The sequence below is a fragment of the Pogonomyrmex barbatus genome, unplaced genomic scaffold (genome assembly GCF_055798465.1).
Source record: "Pogonomyrmex barbatus isolate J1 unplaced genomic scaffold, ASM5579846v1 scaffold14, whole genome shotgun sequence".
Lineage (NCBI taxonomy): Eukaryota > Metazoa > Arthropoda > Insecta > Hymenoptera > Formicidae > Pogonomyrmex > Pogonomyrmex barbatus.
Genome location: NW_028297110.1, coordinates 4,447,291 through 4,466,031, shown reverse-complemented (window position 1 = coordinate 4,466,031; position 18,741 = coordinate 4,447,291). Strand labels below are relative to the sequence as shown.

The 18,741-nt window shown below is 32.0% G+C and overlaps 1 protein-coding gene across 3 annotated transcripts in view; it reads left to right on the top strand.

The window, feature by feature from the left end:
- Positions 1–18,741, top strand: part of LOC105424479 (dipeptidyl peptidase 4 omega) — a 301,174-nt gene that overhangs the window by 35,794 nt on the left and 246,639 nt on the right. The window contains exon 1 of one of the 3 annotated variants that reach the window (XM_089073115.1): positions 11,987–12,106. The exons of the other annotated variants lie outside the window; for them this stretch is intronic. Within the exon in view, the coding sequence (XP_088929241.1) occupies positions 12,002–12,106 (105 nt within the window). The 5' untranslated portion in view covers positions 11,987–12,001. Of the gene's footprint in view, positions 1–11,986; positions 12,107–18,741 lie in introns of those variants that run through there. 3 annotated transcript variants of the gene reach the window in all.

Sequence of the window (18,741 nt, the reverse complement as noted above, 5' to 3'; positions counted from 1 at the left end):
CTTTTCTCAGCTTTATTGACAAAAATTTATCGATTCTACTTTTCATCCTTCTACAGATTCAGGTGATTTTCTTTGTTTCCTTATAAGACCAAAAACTTTTTCGCTATAAAATAACGTAATTCATTTTCGTGGAAATAATAAATTTGAATATGCGGCAAAAATTTAGCAAATATTATGGTAATTATGTTACTTTTTATTATACATATATTTTTGACAAATTATGCATCTCTCTTTGAAAAAGAATAATTGCTATAAATAATTAGATAGATAGATTAATGCTTATTGATATATTAATTTTCGTTACGAAAAGTGTAACGTATAAAAGTATACGATAAATAGATAAATTGGTAGAATATTTTACTTGTCTATTATCTCATCGAGTTGAAAGATGCTACTAAATAAGTTGCACTGTCATCATGAATAATGTATCATGTGCTTTTTGAATTAGAGCCAAATATGATATGAATGCTGTTGTAGGATATCTTGAAAGAGTAAGTTTATTTCTATATATGTATGTATGTATGTATAGTATCACGTAAATTTGTTCGTTGCGTATAAATAACACATATAATCTTTTTAATAACGAAATGTACATCTAAAAATGAAGTTTGACGTGAATCAAATTTTGTTTATGTGTCATAAATTTTAATTTATCTTTATCTTTTTAATCTGGAATTTTTTAATTTAATGCGGAAGTGGAGTAAAAATTAATCTTAAGGAAAAGATTATAGTTACCTAATTTACCTAAATTTTCCAAAAAAAGCGAACCACTGCTGTATTAAATTCTTCAGCTACGTTTACTCTCTGTTTTATTACAATTCCAAGCATATTTCTTACCATAAATACTCACGCGTAAATTACATTTTAGACAATTGCAGACTAAATTATGTAGCATCGCATTTGTTAACTCTTCAATGCCGGTGGAGAATACTTAACATTTAGATGCTTTGTTTGTTCAGGAATTCAAGGGATAAATTTACACTTTGCTTTACACTACTCGAAATAATTCTAAGAAATTATAATATGCAGATTTGCCACTCTTAAAATTTTGTGACAAAATGTAGAATGTGATTCTTATTATGACTTACTGCTGAAAATTTTAATGCTGAAATTTTTAATTTTGTCTCAATTTATCGAAAATATTTTTAGTTTCTTGACTTTTTGGTTAAGATTTATCTAAGATTGTGTGGATTTGCGAACAATTTGTTTTGTTACAAATATATTCTTTGTATGTTTTTATATTTTAAGCTCGGAAATTTATAGGATAAAATATTTCGTCTGCAGAATCCGACTTTGCAGTGATCTACGCGATATAGTATTTCTAGATTTTGTCGCAGTGCATTTTTAGTCATATGCTAACTCGTCCTAGCAATCTTCTTTACTTTTGATGGATATGGAGGATGACTGACCGGATGTGCGTTTTATCTTTTTGTCAAAGAGATTTTGTATGTAGATGGTCGAGATTACGTGAATTGTGATTCGGACTAGGATAGAATTTTTTGATTGTCCTTGTCAACAATAATGGAGCAAAAGACATATTAAAAAACACATTAAGAAAATAAATTCTTGATAAAATATTCAAGAAATTTCAATAAAAACAATTAAAATTTATTTAACGCATGTTTTCGAATGCAGCTTCGATTGGATTGAAATTACAATTTTAGCGAAACGTTCTTCTTATTTGTTAGAAAATCAGTTTTTAATTTGAAGTTTATAATTTGAAGTTGCTTAATCATTTCGCGAAATATAGCTAATATCGTTGATATTAAGCATAATGAAAAATATCTCGAATAATGGAATTTAAAAAAAAACAAGTATTTCAATCACCATCTAAATTGTAACATTATTTAGTCATTTAAATTCTAATGTGAACACAACGAATAATTGCGTTATCACTATAAGTACCTCATTACGAAGTCAACGATGACCACCGTAATACTATTTGCGGTTTCTAAAAGAATAAAACGTATCGATTATGGGTTAAGGAGGGATGAATGAGGGATCAATGAGGTCCATAGAAACACTAACCGTTTTCTTATTCTCAATTAAATGTTCAATTTGATGTAACGGTACTATCCAGTAACTATTGCTTTCATTGCCGTACGTGGAATTGCGGCGAACTCCTAGGAAAAACGCATCTTTATGGATTGCGGAATATCTCACATTCAGCACATTACGTGCATCAATGGGATTGCGAGGAGAACACGTTCCCCGGTGATTTCGCGACGTGCTGCGCTTTCGGACGAAGCACACGGTGACAATCGGTGTAAAAGTCTTTCCGATTCGTTCAGAAAAGTGTCCTGTAGTACGTATACGTTTCAGAATTCAGAGTATCGAAGCATTCGAACCATTCGTATACTCACGATGATTGTGAAAATTGCGATTAGCGCGAAACATTTAAGCGAAATTTTATTTCTTACGGCCTTGACATAAAAATGCATTATTGTTTTTTTTAAAGTATAAAGAATAAGAAGAAAGAGCCCCAATTTAAATATGTAAATCAAAATCAGGAATATTTTCATATTATTTAAAAATTTTATACAATAAATATAAATTCGAGCATGTTTGTTGGAAGGGAAAATATTTCAAAACTTTTAAAGTAAATAATTTTAATACAGATTAAAGTATATAATAAAATATAAAGTAAAATATGATATAAAATATAAATTTACTAAGATATATATATATATATATATATATATATATATAAATTGCGGCATCTAATTTAAATACATATATTTACAAAATATGTATAAGTATTCTAATATTTGAAATTTGTATTGGTTGTAATAACATGTTTCACTAAATTAGCGTTGCAAATTGGTGTGCTGTTATTGCAGCAGTTAACGCAATTTCCTGAGTTTCGCAGGAAGCGCGAGATTAAACGTCAAAGAAAAAGATTCGAACATCGATTCGATAAGCAAGTGCACTCGGTTCTAGACAACAATAGGTTATACCGCGAAGGAAGTTACTGCTAGAAGTAATGACGCTACAATTTTCCCGCGGCGCCAATTTTCCCACACCGTCCAAAGGGTAACGGAAGAAAATACCCGGCTTACCAATCAACCAACCATGGGTATCTCGCTCGCTACAGCGATACGATCCGCAACTATGGCCGTATTATTGACGAGTTCGTCCGTAACACAAGAACGACGAATGGATGTGCTACATCCCTCCCCCCCCCTCCTCCCCTCTCCCCGTCGTTCTCGATTTCCTATAGAAATGCTAACCGGTTCGTTACCGAGTTGCACGTGTATAAAAGGCGGGGTGGATGAACCGCGAGGAACCGAAACGACGTAACAGTACGGTGAGTTTCCGCGATGAAAAAAAGCCGGTTGTGGTCATGGGGGTAAGCTAAGCGATAGGATTTGTGTAAGCTCGTGAAGGAAGGCGGAAGAGTGTGGCGAAGGATACAGGCGGAGATCTGGATGTCGCTCGGTTTGTAAAGGTCGTGTTTCGGCTTTTTGCGGATCTTTGTATCAACAGCGGATTTACTAGAGTACTGATAAGTCGCTTTTCACGCCGAGTCTTGTAGTGTTCTCTTAGAGAGTTTGAACATTGTAAATAAATTACAGGGAAAAAAGGGAAAGACTCGAACTTTTGAGATGCGTACGTAATAAAGCAGAGATTTCAAAGCAAAAGAATATTGTAAGATTTGCATATATAAGATTAAAACTAAAGCGATTACATTAGAAGATAAAAAAATATTTAATTTATAAATATAATTTATTTTTACATAATTATTATTTAGCGATAAAAATTGATAAGCCATGTGTTTAATTTATTGTTATTTTTATTTCTTCAATGACACTATTGGGTAATTATTAAATCGAGAGAGCAATGAAAATCAACAATATATTCGAAACCCAGGAAGAAACTGATGGACTTCAGTAACTTTAATAATGTTTACTTCATTTCACGTTAATAAATATATCGATATATTGTAAAATTTAGATTATTGTTATTGACATTTAAAATATAGCATTATATAAATTATTAAATTATTTATAGTTTATTAGAAATAAAATTATATAATTTTTTAATTTATGAAAGTTAATAAAATTTGCATTTGTTCGTTGCAAAATATTATGAAGTTTCGTGAAAATCGCGTTTTTTTTAGTTAGAGAAGGTATCGTATCAGCGAATGCGAATGGCTTGAAATGCTCTGTACACTTCTGTGACGTTTCATTGTGGTCGCTCGAGACGAACGAGCTCGTCTCACTCACGATCGATTGTAGTGGAAGAGCGCGACCAGACCGTTTCCTCGGGAAAAACAACGACGTCTCGGACAAGTAAAACGCACACTTGCGCCACACTCCGATTTTCCTCCCATTGCATTCAAGTCGCAGTCTCCACCTATCTATCCGCCCCATTGTTTGACGAGGATCCAGGCAACAATGGCAACGAGCGCCACCGCGGGTATTTATTACCGCCGATTTTCCGGATGGTGGAAAATCGTTTTGCACGTGCTCGAGGACTAGGTGTGGCGGAAGAGGAAGCGGCGAGAAGAGAGAAGAGAGAAGGAAGAGAATAGAAGCGGCGCTGCGAAATGAAAGACAGATAAAGAGAGAGAGAGAAATAGGGAATGTGCCTCTGTGTGGTCCTTTATAAACCGACGACGACGGTCAGATTACCTCTTTTCTGTGTCGGGAACTTATAACAAATACCATCGCTCGCCCGCCTTCGTACTTAAATCCGACGCGCCTTACGTTTTCCACGCTCTCCTCGATTCTCCTCCGGCTTCCAATCGGCTACTTATCTGCACGCTCGATCGGCCAAGATTCCTTCTTAATTCCCATTTACGCTGCTGCGACTCGGATTAGAGTGGAAGTGGCCAACCTTTATGAGCTCCGGAGTTACCTTTTATCTGTAATTCGCGAGTTGAACGAGCTCGTTTACAACACACACACACACACACACACACACACACACACACACACACACACACACACACACACGTACACGTACACGTACACGTACATATACTCGAGCGCAAAGTGTCAGAATATATATTTTCCGATGGGAAGGTAAAGGTAGAAAGCATTTTTATTCTTATTCTTTTTGTTAAAAAAGGGCATAGACTGAAGATTAACTCTCCTGCCTGTAAATAATGAAAATATTCAAGAATTAACTGTTAAAATATATTATTTTAAAATATTCTTTCATATTAAATATTTTTCTGGATATATAATGATTAATTTAAAAGTTCATTTTGTTAAAATTTCTTATTTATTGAACTATAGTTAAAATAACTTTACATTTTGTATTCTTTTTTTTGAGTAAAAGTTTTACATAAAAGTTCCGGGATTTTTTGTATTATTAACGATTATCTGTAAAAATAAAAGTCGAGTAAAAGTTAAGTGTTCCTTGATTGAAAAAATATATTGTAGATTAGTTTTCAAATTATTATATATAAATTCTATAATCTTGTTCTGTTGATCAAACGAAAATTGTTTCGAGATACAAAATAAACTATTTGGTCTTTGCACAATAAGTGGATTCAATACTGTGACGTAAGACATGCTTACCATGTGGAAAATCTCCGAGATCTCAAGATTTCGCTTCACGATCAACAATACCCGAGGAAAAGATAAATAACTACGAAGAAGGAAATATCAAAATATAATATTCTAGAATCTAATCTCATAAGGTTTAATGTAGTATAGAAAAAAATAAGAATATAAACAATTAAAATTGTTGATATACATTGGGAAATGTTAAATTTTCCAGATTGATTAAAAATCTCACTATAATCATATTAAAACTTATAATAAAATTCCATTTAAGATCTTATATGTCGTGCAATATAAAGGGTATAAGGAAAAAATTACATAATATACACATATAATATATATTAAAATATATATTAAAATCATATACTCAAAACATTAACACTCATAACATACAAAATTTTAAATCGAATTTTATCTTGAAATTCGATGAATTATATAGCATCTAAAATAAGTTTAAACGTTGTATATAGAATCAATTATAATTCTACAAGAAATGAGAACAAAACACACATACATAGTCACATGTACGGGATGTATAGATTATACTGGTAACTATAATGTAGTGTCAGATACACAGCAGTAAGTGTTTGCATCGTTATGGATGACATTAGCTGCACCGTCCATGGCATTAATGAATTAATTCAGATAGTATCACCAGTATGGGTTCATCGCGTATGATTTAATTAGCCTACTACATTGTCGACAAGCAATGATAGTTACATTGATGATCTTTAGTTTAACAGCTTTGTAATATCAAGAGAATGCTTTTTTTAGGGTTTATTATTTTTAATTTTTTGATTAGATTATTTAGAAATAATCTTTTTTAAATTACTTCAAATTAGCGTTATAAAAATGTTTTTTCTTTAATTAAATTTGAATAAGTAAATCGTAATTATTTGCACAAGTTAGAACTAAAGTTAGAATATTAACATCAAGAATTTGCATTATTTTTTTTGAGAGTTTAGTTTCGTAGAGTTTAATCGATTAAATATTACAGAAATAATATATAGCGAATTATGACGCAAGAATGATGGAATTTTAATATTCAGCTTTTGTGCAACTTTTTCAATAGCATCTTGCAATGAGTTTTTTTTGACGATTATAAAATACTGATACTAAACAGCTGTTGGAATTGAATAAATGTTATAGTTTCATTTCAAAGCGATTTGTCACCTATGTTACATTGTTTCAGCAAGAAATTACTATTGTGTAATCAATACTTTAAATTAATACGTTAAAAATTTAATATTTTCTTCTTATGATTAGTCCAAAGTAAATTAATAGCAAAGTTAGAAAGTTTTTAGGCATATTTTAAGTATAGATAATTAATGACAGATGAAAGAAAGAATAATTTACACATCTTTGCCACTACGTATCTTAGAAAAAACCGTGTAAAATATATGTTTTTATAATTTTATTTTTTAATTTTCTTAAATGTTTTTTTTATTGTTTTATAATATGAGTATTTATATGAAAAAATAAAATTAATATGATAATAATTAGGACGCAATACAACTGTAAGTTTGAACTGTAAGTTTGAATAAAAATGTATCATCTTGTTGCATAATAAATTGCTTAATAATCATAAAATGAAAGTTTATATCAAATATATGACATATATAATTAACAACAAAGAAATTTTGTAAATTTGCGATTTATCTTTCAAATTTACTTTTTATACACCAATGTTTAAAGAACTTTTTTATGATGAATTGAAGTTAGTATAATTAACAACTCTATTTTTATAAAGTTTCATATTATATATTATCTTTTATATTGTACATCTAAATAATACATAACGCCGTTTTAACATTGTACGAATAGTTTTCTCTTTATTTTGTTGATTCACAGTTTTTCTCTACCTGCGATGCTTGACATGTAATTTCTTAGAAGCAATTTTGCATTAAGGGATGCACATTCGCGGAAGGACTAATCTTCGAAATTGAGTTTTTCATCACTTTACATAAAGCTCTTTTCCGCGGAAAGTTCTTTTATTCTTTGTTCTTATCTGTTCATCGTACTTTGTGCTGTTAAAAACCGATTCCAGAGCGTCATAGGTTCTTTGTGCAAATAATTACGATTTACTTATAATTGCCTTTTTAAAAGAGAAGACTCGTTATGCTGTCAGACTCTTAACGAGTTCTGCCAACGTGATTAGTCAAATATGAAAAGATGCATTATCACAATTTGTGTTACATCCAACATCGGATACATTTTCTTATTTCGTCGTGTTAATTAGATCACGAATAACTTTCATAGAAATAAAAAAATCATGTCTTTTCAAAGTTATATAATGTATCTTTAAATAGGATCAAAATAATTCCTTATTCATCCACAATAATTTGTTCGTTTTCTAATTGGTTTTAAAGCTAAAGCCACTTCGTACTTGGTTTAAGTTTCAGTTTTAGAACCATAATTACACAGTTTCTGCAACAATGCGCGCGTAAATAAATGCTCGTAGACAGCAAACTATTCGCTTAAACTCGAAATTCCACCAACGATTCGTAATGGCGAGTTCTTGAACGCACGACATAGCGAGTTAAATGCAGATTTCCAGTAAAGAATAGTTTTTTTTTAGCACCGATTACATATCGCAGCCATGTTGTTAATTAAGCTATTGGTGTTTCGCCATTTCATCATAGCGCTGTTGCTAGTTTTTGAATTTTATTAGGAATTCGAGGAAACCAATTGAAATTAGCGAATGAAAGAACGAGTTTGAAAATAGATGTAAAGTAATCAATCGATTGATTTGGAAAAATTATTCTAATAATTGAGAGCATCAGTTTGAAAATTGTGCTAATAATTGGGAGCATTATTGCAATACTTCGCGTTTTGGATTAAATAAAATATAAGCTTTACATCTTATATTATATTATATATTTCGATTGTTGTTTCAAATATCTGTTAATATTAACAAGGTTTATTTCTTTAAAATAAAATTTCATAAATTCAAGGGATAAATGCAATCGGCTTATGTATCGCAATTCAAATATTTTGATTTTAAAATTATATATTTTGTTAAAATTTATAATAATTATATAATAATTGTATAAGTAAAGTATATATAATAATTATTAGAATTCTACAATATAATATAAAATTTATTGATGTTTATTTAATCTGCGATTATCCTGCATTTTTTGAATATTCTACATACAAATAAATTAATGTGGATTTACATTTTGTAATATTTTAATATTTCTCTGGAAAAAAAGCAGTTTACAAAGTTCTAGATATATTTCTGAAATTTCTATGCAATTATTCATGAACCTTCGTTGAGCTTTCTCGCTGAGCTTTCGTCTCGAGCGTATTAATCATTTTTAAAATTTCCTATGTGGAAAGCGCCCGTTCGGACTTTCTTAAGCTTTTTCTCGCGTATACTTCGAAGCGTTGCCTGAATTTCGATCTCTTTTAATAAAAAGATAAAGAAGTGTGTGTGCAGAGATGTGTAAATATTGAAAACATTCGAGAAAATTTAAAATCTTCTCAAAGGTAATTTTATGTACATTAAAGATTTCGGAATATTCTAAAAATTTTGTAACGTGAGAAATATTATTTATTTGAGTGTTTGACCTCTTATTATACTTTCTCCATTGAGGATTTATGAGTAAAATATATTGATTTATTTTTTGTAAGCTAAACATGAAATTTACGTAGATTTTTTATTCTTAATTAAAATATATTTAATCAAAATTTTGTATTTATACAATTTTATGAAGAACAAGAAATAATAGAAGATTAGAAAATATTAATGACTAATATTTATTTTTGCATTAAGGTTATTCAAATGACACTATTGTAAAGCAAACATGAACGAAACTAGAATGTTGAACTTTCCTTTATGTCTCAACATTTTAACAGTTTTATAACTAATAATAAACGTTCTGACAGTATCTCTGGTCATACTGGAAACTGTCTACTTTAAATTAATAATGGATGTTAGAAATATTAAAAACTAAATTTTATTATTGAATAATTAATTAAATACTGTATAATATAATGTTTTCTACAAATGAAGAGATTAAATTGGAACATAATATGAAGACAACGCTATTTTTCTTTAAATTACATGACTGTCGTGTTTGTAAATAATTATAGTAAATATAAAATGTATATTTATAAAATTATTGTATTTCATCTTTCTGTGAACAATATTATAATTAATTATTTATTGATTGTGGCATCACTGCAAGAAAATGGAAAAAGAAGATAAATTGGCTAACTTTATAAAAATAAAAGAACGGCATGAATCTTTGAAATTATATGTGTTTATGTGATTATATTCATAACATAATATTTTTTTAAATAAAGTATTTCACGAAGTATAATTCATTATCGGCGAGTACGGAGCATTGTCGCATTAGGAAAATGTGCACGCACATTTACGTACAGTGCAATCAGTGCTTACTGTTTTGCGCTAAATAAATTCAACCTTGCGATTATCAGAGTTTCATTGATTTGTTCGCATCGACATTAATTAGGAACTTGACACAAGCAAAAGCTTGAAATGTTAAGTACACATTATGACGAGGGGCTTACACTCGAAACTACGAATGTCGTTTAATGAGGACATTGCCTGAGAGTTATTGAATAAACACTAATTGAATATTTTAAGAAAAATATTAAGTTTTTTTTGGAAGTTTTAATATTTTTTTGAGAATAAAAATTACATAAAGAATTATATTTATTACCAGGTCTTACAAATATAAAATAAATGAAAATCCGTGAACAAAACAAAACAAAAACAAATGTTTTAAGTACAAATGAGGAAGAAACGACACATTATTATATTACTCTTATAATTATTATTATATTATTAATATTGTGACAAATATTACAAGTTACAGAAATGGATACATTTATTACGTTGATTGCGTTTTAAATTACAATCATATTATAAACAATTATATTTATATTAGATCTGTTGTTAATAAAAGATATAATTTATTTAGTAATATGGTCACACGAAACAGTTGCCAACTATGTCGAGCAACAGTTCATTAACTTTTGATTCTAACTTGAAGTTGGAGTGCAACTTCCTTAATGCAATCGCGTATAGTGCATAACATCATTATCAAATTAAGTATTTATATAGAATTATGGAGTATGTGCTAATATGTTTATTTCATTTGAATGTTCAATTACCAAGTTCGCCAGATTTGCGTGTCTAACTGAGATTGCAGTGATTTTCCTTGATAACACGTATATCGTGCGACGAAATAATTAATGTGAGCTAATGAGAAACGCGACGATGGTCGTCGTGAGACGACGGCTGCTAGGATTTCGTTGGTAAATCGATGGCGTCGTCGATTACCCACGAGGGTATTAGATTGCGTGAGGTAACGCGAAAATCATCGGGACGATAGTAGACGTGGCCGATTGAAGGGGCGTAATTAATTCCCTCATTAATCTGAGTCACGTACTCAATTAGTATTCGCTGGGGTAAATCACTATTAAAGAATGATTACTTTCTCAAATCACTCGTGGCAAATTCGCGTAAAAGGTATCTTTCTTTAAATTATACAGATTTCTTTCAAACTCGATCTTACTTCGAGCAACAAAGTTTATTTTATATTATTTAAATTTTATTCTATTTTAAGAACTAAATGATAACAAATATTAGACAATGTAAGTATTTAAGTATTGAATACATGCAAATATATATTTTATTTCATAATCATAGATATGTTTTTTATGTCTAATTTAGTTATTAAACATATTTATTATTTTGATTCTGAGCAACTGTGACATATATTTCCTGACATGTATCAATAAACATTTATTACTTAATTATAATTTTATAGTAATATCGGTACTAATAACGCACGTTGAAATATAAATTACGCCAAACAAGTTACGCCATTTTATTCACGTCATAATGGAAATTCCGATAATATTATTTTGCGATGTGTCGTATCGCTCGTCCAAACAAAAAGTTTAATGATATCAATCAGCATCACGTTCAGCGTATAATCATATTTTCGATCATATTTTATTATCCATTTTAATTGCCAAACGATCAGAAGACGAGAGGTAATTAATAAAAATCTACTCCCAAAATATAATCAGATGCTCGATTCTTTCCGCAGCGAGATTTTGCTTTACCGGCTAATTTAATATCTAATTAATGTGTATTAAGCGTTTCGGGAAACGAACGCCTGGGATTTAATTGCCCTTGAGAATAATGCCATCGTAACTTATGAAAGAACAGCCGTGATTGCGCTCGTTTGTTTCGGCGTGTACGAGTTTTGCACGCGTGGGATACAAAACCAACAGATTAACGCGACAGTTAATCTCACTCGAGAAACGTCGTGCGACATTTCGAAATTAAACGGAGGACTTTTCGCGAGTTTTCTGGCCCGAGCAGGTTCGTCCCTGTTGGTTTTCAATCGTCAAAGTCTTTTTTACGACGGTTTGCTTAATTGTCTCTGTGTACGTGCGCTTAGTCGCGTCGCGGTGTGCGTTTCCCGGTGAAGATTACCGAAGGAATGCTCGTAATTCTTTTCTCTGTTGCCAGCGAGTATAAATCATTTCGAAGCCAGGAACCCAGGCTCTTCTGGACACTTGCTGCGGCGACACTCTCACGAGCAGAGGTAAGAAACGGCAAGAAGCGATAAGAAGCGTGGTAATTACGCTCCGTGAAGTTCTGTCGTCTGTAATTATGATGGTCGATAAGCCGGTATACGTGATTACAATTGCGCAATTGTTATATCCAGCTATTAGCTTAACAGTTAGCAATTATTGTTTGCAATGTTGAAACTTAACGTATCCAACACGAAAGATCTTGTGGCGTAACATAAGTTCTGTTATGTAAAACAAAATTTAGAAATAAGAACCAAAAAAGGAAAGAGAAATATATATATATATATATATATATATACATATATTGTAATATATCAAAGTGTGAGTTTATCTTGTTTTGAGCAAATTAAATAATTCTTGAAATATAATAATTGATTCGAAACTTTTATCACGCAGCGTAATAAATTCTAATGAGACGTAACGAAATTTATATTTAATACATACGATAATACATACATACGATGTTGCATGTAGATTTATGTAAATTTATGATCGCTCGTTCGGATTGCCGAAGTAACACGCGTTTACGTTGAACGTGACCGAGTGGTGATATTTCCTTTTATTTATTCACGATTTATTCACGGGCAATTGTATTTGAACGTGAAATTGATCGCGCGGGAGAGAGGTTAAATCGCGTCCGATAAAAATCACAATGTAACTGTGAGAAACATGGCATTCCTTCATTATCTCTCCTCAGAATCAATGAGAGCATCGGATCAAACGCCACCGAATTACGCTGGACCATGGCCAGATGAAACGCACAGGTGAAAGCCCTTCCCGCCCCCCCCTCTCCCCCCCCCTCGAAATCGAGCTGTCGATAACCTTTGTGGTGCTCGTGTACCAGGTACACCGCGATTAGTCTGTTATAGTTGCACGTGCGCACTATATAGTTGCCGCATAGTCGTCCTCGAGCTCGGATCGTTAAGGCTGCGTTCGCGTTTCATTTGGCGGCCGACACCCCCTTCGTTCTCTTCCTCTTTCTCTTTCACTCTCTCCGACATGCCATTCGTTCTTTTCCGGTGTGCTCGTGAAAGGACTTTTGGTCCCATCGTGTTTATTGGTCGGATTGATGCGGTTGACCGACGTCGATTCTGCGCGTTTTCGACGCGCGAGAGACGTCGGTCTCTCCTGTTTTTCCACAGAGATTAAAGCGGATATAAGAATTCGACAAATGATTCGGATTGCAGGAACACAGAATGATAATTTTATGTGAAGAATAATCTTATGAAAGATAAAGAGAATAGTAGTAATTAGAAGAAATGGTATATAAAATTGTGCTTTTTGTTTTAGGAAAAATAATGAAAAGATATTTTTTATTTTATGAGTTATTAATATATTGATTTATAAATTTTGTTAATATAAATATCAAGGTCATTACGCATTAAAAGTTTTTGAACGCTTCTAGAAAAGTTAGACAAGCTTATAGTATATCTCAAGTTTTTACTCTATCTGATATATGTGTTTTTTTTTTCTTTAATAGTACAAAATAGATTTTCTTTCTCTACAGCGTCGAGAATTGAATCCATATCGAAAATTGAAACTATATCGATTTCAATCTCAGCTTTTTCGAGACGAAAAATACTCGGTTTCAGAACCAAAGAATCCGATTTTTTTTTTATTCCGATTTTTCTTTCTTTTTCGTTCCTCACGATATTACTTTTGCTAATGCGATTACGGTGATAGTAGCATAGATATGATCAAAATATAACGTTTTGCGGTTGAATATATTTTAGAAAGGGAAAAACTACCATGAGACTTAGGACCGGGATTATTGTCTTTAGCAGTGTAATTTAGTTGAGGTACGCACACGTATGTGAGTAATATAAGCTACATGTAAAATGTATATACTTCTAATGTAAGCCAATTATATAATTAAATGTTCTAGTTGGATTTTACAGCAGATTAGGGGCATTTTGAAAACTAGGCTAAAGCTTGCATCTCTAAATTAATTGCGTGCAGTCCGGCAATATGTAAGCTGCTTATGGAATATATTTGAACGATGTAATAATTTAAACTCATAGTAAACTCAAGAACAAAGTGGAAGAAAAGGATATTTTATCCGATAACTATCTTTTATATAATAGTGATTAATGTCGGATGACACTTAGTGTGAATTACATATAGTTTAACAATTCAACTCCGTATTGTATTTATATAATGAAAAAATACGAGAATTTTAATTTGATGATATTTTGCATATTCATAGTTCAATAAAAAAAAATGTATTTTTATAAAAAAATTGCATTCGTTGTTTGAATTTTAGTCAATGTAGTCAATGTAAATAATTTTTTAAAGACAAATTTTTTTAATTATTACTGTTTAACAAAAACACATTTTGGAATTCTTTTTGTAAGAGAATCTGAAAAAATTGTGCTATTTTGTATTAAAGAATAATTGATGATATTTATTATTACTATACCGCTACTATTTTTTGTTTACAGTTGTAGTTTTTCGTTACATTTCGATTTTAAAACTATAGTTTTAATGTGTATGTATAACATTTCAATGTAAAATTTTATAAAATATAAAATACAAAATTTGTTGATAAATCGGCTTACGATATGAAATCATAAATTAAACCGCAATTTTCGATTTTTTTTTATTATGCTTCCTAAGCCAGCTATAAATTTATCTTTTATATTTATATTTATATTTATCAAATGCATGAATGTTATATTTGACATATATTTGTCACATATAATGCATACGAAACATCTATTTCATTTTATTTTAAGGAAGAAATTATTTAATAATCACGCCTGCAGTTTCATTAATAAAATATTTTATGGGCGACATTTAAATAAGCATATCTGTTTTTCGTAATTAATGTAAAGTGTTAACGATAAATATGAATTAATATAATGCAGCGACATTTACAGTTTTAAGTCATCTTTTATTGAGATTGCACAAGAGCTAATTTTTGAATATTTTTCAATTTTACAAGCGCATTTAATTATTATTATAAGCACATTATTTATTATTATTCGCGTGACAATTATTACTACCACGTGACAGGACTTTGAAAAAAAGGACCTATCAAAGTTTTGAAACTATTCTCTCTTTCTCTCTCTCTCTCGTTGTTGCGGAAATGATAATTTTTAATTCTATATACACTTCAACATGATTTGTGTACAAAATCGCTTTTTGTTAGTCGATGTAACGTGAATAATGTCGGTATGTCGGTGTCCGTCACATGTCAAAGCAAGTTTTCCTTGTATAATAACGAGATGCTAATTACATCAACAATACCATCCCCGCCACAGTTATATAGGTTTTCCTCCTCTGCATGATGACGAACGGATCGTTCTCTCGCGGTTTCGCGAAACGTGACTGATCGCTCGTTACAACACGCACAATCGTGGTTGTAGATACCACTCATTTTGCTGTCGGCGATCATTAGCGTGGGAGTTATTGTCTGCTTTTCGACAAAGCGACACGTCCGAAGAGATTGACTTGTCACAGATAACTTCGTGTTATGATCATCGCTGTCGAATGGAATTTGTTGATGTCGCATGAATTTCAACATGCGATCGTGAATAATTTGGACGGCTTTATTTCGGCAACGTGCTCGGAAATGCTGTCATTTAATGTATATTCTGTAGCGCGACCGTGGAATGAAAGTGTAAATATCAGCTACATCTAAATTAATATGTGAACGTTACAGTTACAAAAGGATAATTATTACAAAAAGGAGCGCGCAAAAGGAGAGCGGGATGACCCAATTATTAATTATACAGACTTGATTTGTCGCGTTGTTTTATCGCGCAAAGTGGAGATACTTTTAATGGATCTCTGTGCTCCGAATACTTATGCTAGCTTTCACGTTTGTTAGTTTCGTTATTCCGCACAGTTACTGTTGTTTTAAAAACTACAGTGGAGGTATTCGAGAAATAAATTCTTACGTCGGGTGACCATTAATGGGGCGACATCGTGCCGCGTCGAGTAACTACTCTCTATGCAGTCAAGCATTCGCAGCTCTCCACTCACTCTTCGTTTCGTTTTTTCTTTTTTTATTCACTTTCGTGAACCAGCCCCGCCATTTCTTCCTCCTGTCTCTCGGTCTCGGTTTTGTGTTTTTCGTCCACGCCGCGCTCTTCTTCCTTTTTCCCCATTCTTTTCCATTTTTGCTCTCAACTATTTGTTTTTCTCCGTTCGTGATTTTCTCGTATGGTTTGCTCTTTCTCTTTATTCTTTCTCCTTCTCCTCCTTTTCGCTCGAGATTTACAATCTTCCATTGCCGCGACCACCTTTTCAGATGATATTCACCGCTATCAGACACGTTCTTATCGCGATTAGCGTAAATTTTAGTTAAGAAAAAGAACAACCTCTTAGATAAGATAACTATTTAGTCTTTGCAATATATTGCATTTTGGGATTTTCCAAGCTCCAAGAAAAAAATGTTTACGATCAATCTCATTTTCTTTGTATTTTTATCTTTTCTCAGCAATTTTGTCTCGTATAAATTACTTAGTTTTCAGAATAACGTTTTACAAATGAAATTATTATTATTCAACATTATTTAAATTTAATAAACTACAACGCGAAACATGGCATTAAAAGGGATTTTAATCGATATCAATAATATTGATCATCGAATTATTATAGAACCACTACATTGAAAGTCTGCTAAACCAAAGCGGCACGTAGTTGGTAATATAATTAATTGAATTTATTTCATATTAAAAAGACTTTAGCAACCAAGCTCCTGCTTGCCGAGGAAACGCCATGTTTCGCGTTTGTAGTTTGTTAGTTAACATGTACTCGGCGTATACCTATGTATTATTTAAATTTAAATTTAACTAAATGACGTTGTCTAATAATATCTATTTTCTAATAATATCTATTTCGGCGATATTCACCGCTATTGTAATGAAATGCACATTGTATCGATGTGGAATACATCCCTTCGTTTTGAAATCCTAACTCCGTCAGTAGTTCAGGGAGAGACTTGCGAGTCCAGGAGTGGAGATAACACTAATCTCGAGCATGATTCGATCTACTCGTAGACTGCCCGTCGATTGAATTAAGTTGAGCTTAACGAAATTCGATTTTACCTCGCGAACGCGAACCAGACTTCGTCGCTCACACCGTCGCGCTCACATCCGTTTTGCACAATATTCGGGCTCAAGGTTGAAGTTCCCCTCGCCAACGCTCGCATACTACCGCGGGTGCCGTTTTGTGGTTTGGCGCAACCACGCGTCTCGCGCGTTATCGCAACAAAACGAAAATCGAAGTCACAAGCAGCGGAATCGTTCGTACGAGTTCTCTCGTCGCTCTTGCAGCGAGCGCGACGATGCGACGTCGACTTGCAGACAACGTAACTTTCTGATAAACGAGGCGGAGACGCGACACGGTGGCGGTCGGGATTCCGCGTTTCGGGACAACGTAATGGGTGGAGAAAATGCGGTGTTCTCTTCTCAGACAGTTTATCGTCGTTCTTCCATGAGCGCGCCAGATAGTTGTAAGTTATGCGAGCTCACGAGTTCTCACGGTAATGAAATAAAATCGGTGAGCGAAACGCGAATACCCCGCGAATTTTGTAGCGTGCGAGAATATATACGAGTGAAAGAGTCTCTCAACCGGCTGGAATCTCTTAGTTATATATGCCATTCTCAAAGTTCATAATCGCTCATAGCTGTGTAAAATAAATGCAGTCCGCAACAATTCTAAAATGCCATGGTCTTAAGTAGGTGAGATATTAATGAGATAAATTGCTAATTATTTATGTATCAATAGATTAGCTTTGATATTTATACATATTTGTCTACTTATTTATTGTTAGTTTTATGTAGTTATATTTAATTAGAACGATAGAACGATAATATATAGAAAATTTTTAATGAGCAGTTCGAATGACGATTGCAGGTTTACTACCTTTGATTATATTTAAATATAATTATAGATGTACAATATTATATTTTTAATATTTGTTTGAAAGTTGTATTCGTCTAAATGCAAATGTAAATTTCTGTTATATAATGCTCATTTTCATAAACGCGTAATTTATTCAAGGAGTGTATTCTACTGGAAAAGATACAAAAACATAAAAATTAACATCAGGTGTTCTGGAACAAGCGTTTTTCCGTAAATTTATTAGAGATGAGCATTTTACATTGTATTGCAGCACAGTTGAAGTGGAAACACGGAAACTGTAATTTCACCCGTGAGAGAAAGAGAATATATTTAAATTAAAACACGCAGATAGTTTTACTTGTGATGTCCAAGCAAAGGTAATATCCAAGCAATACTCGTAATACAAATTGGATGATGCAGATACGTGGAATTCCCTTCAAACATTAATATTTTCGTGCTTGTAAAATATTTCATGTTTTTCCGAATGCGTACATTTGGAATCTTGGATTGCTCGAGAAAATAATTCCTATTGCATCTAGACATGTTATTATAAAAAAAATTATTCAAATAAGTTAGATTATGTCATCCTTTAAAAGTTTATTCTGTTTAGTCCGTATCGTGAAATATTTCCCTTAAGTTGAATTAAAGTTTATTAAAATGGTAAAAGTTGATTAATAACAAATCGATTGAAAATAAATATATCGTCGATTGAGATGACGGATTCTGCGAAATAAATTTCATTGAAGGAAGTTGGAAGCCAGTAATGGAAATCGAAAGGAAAAAGTAAGAATGA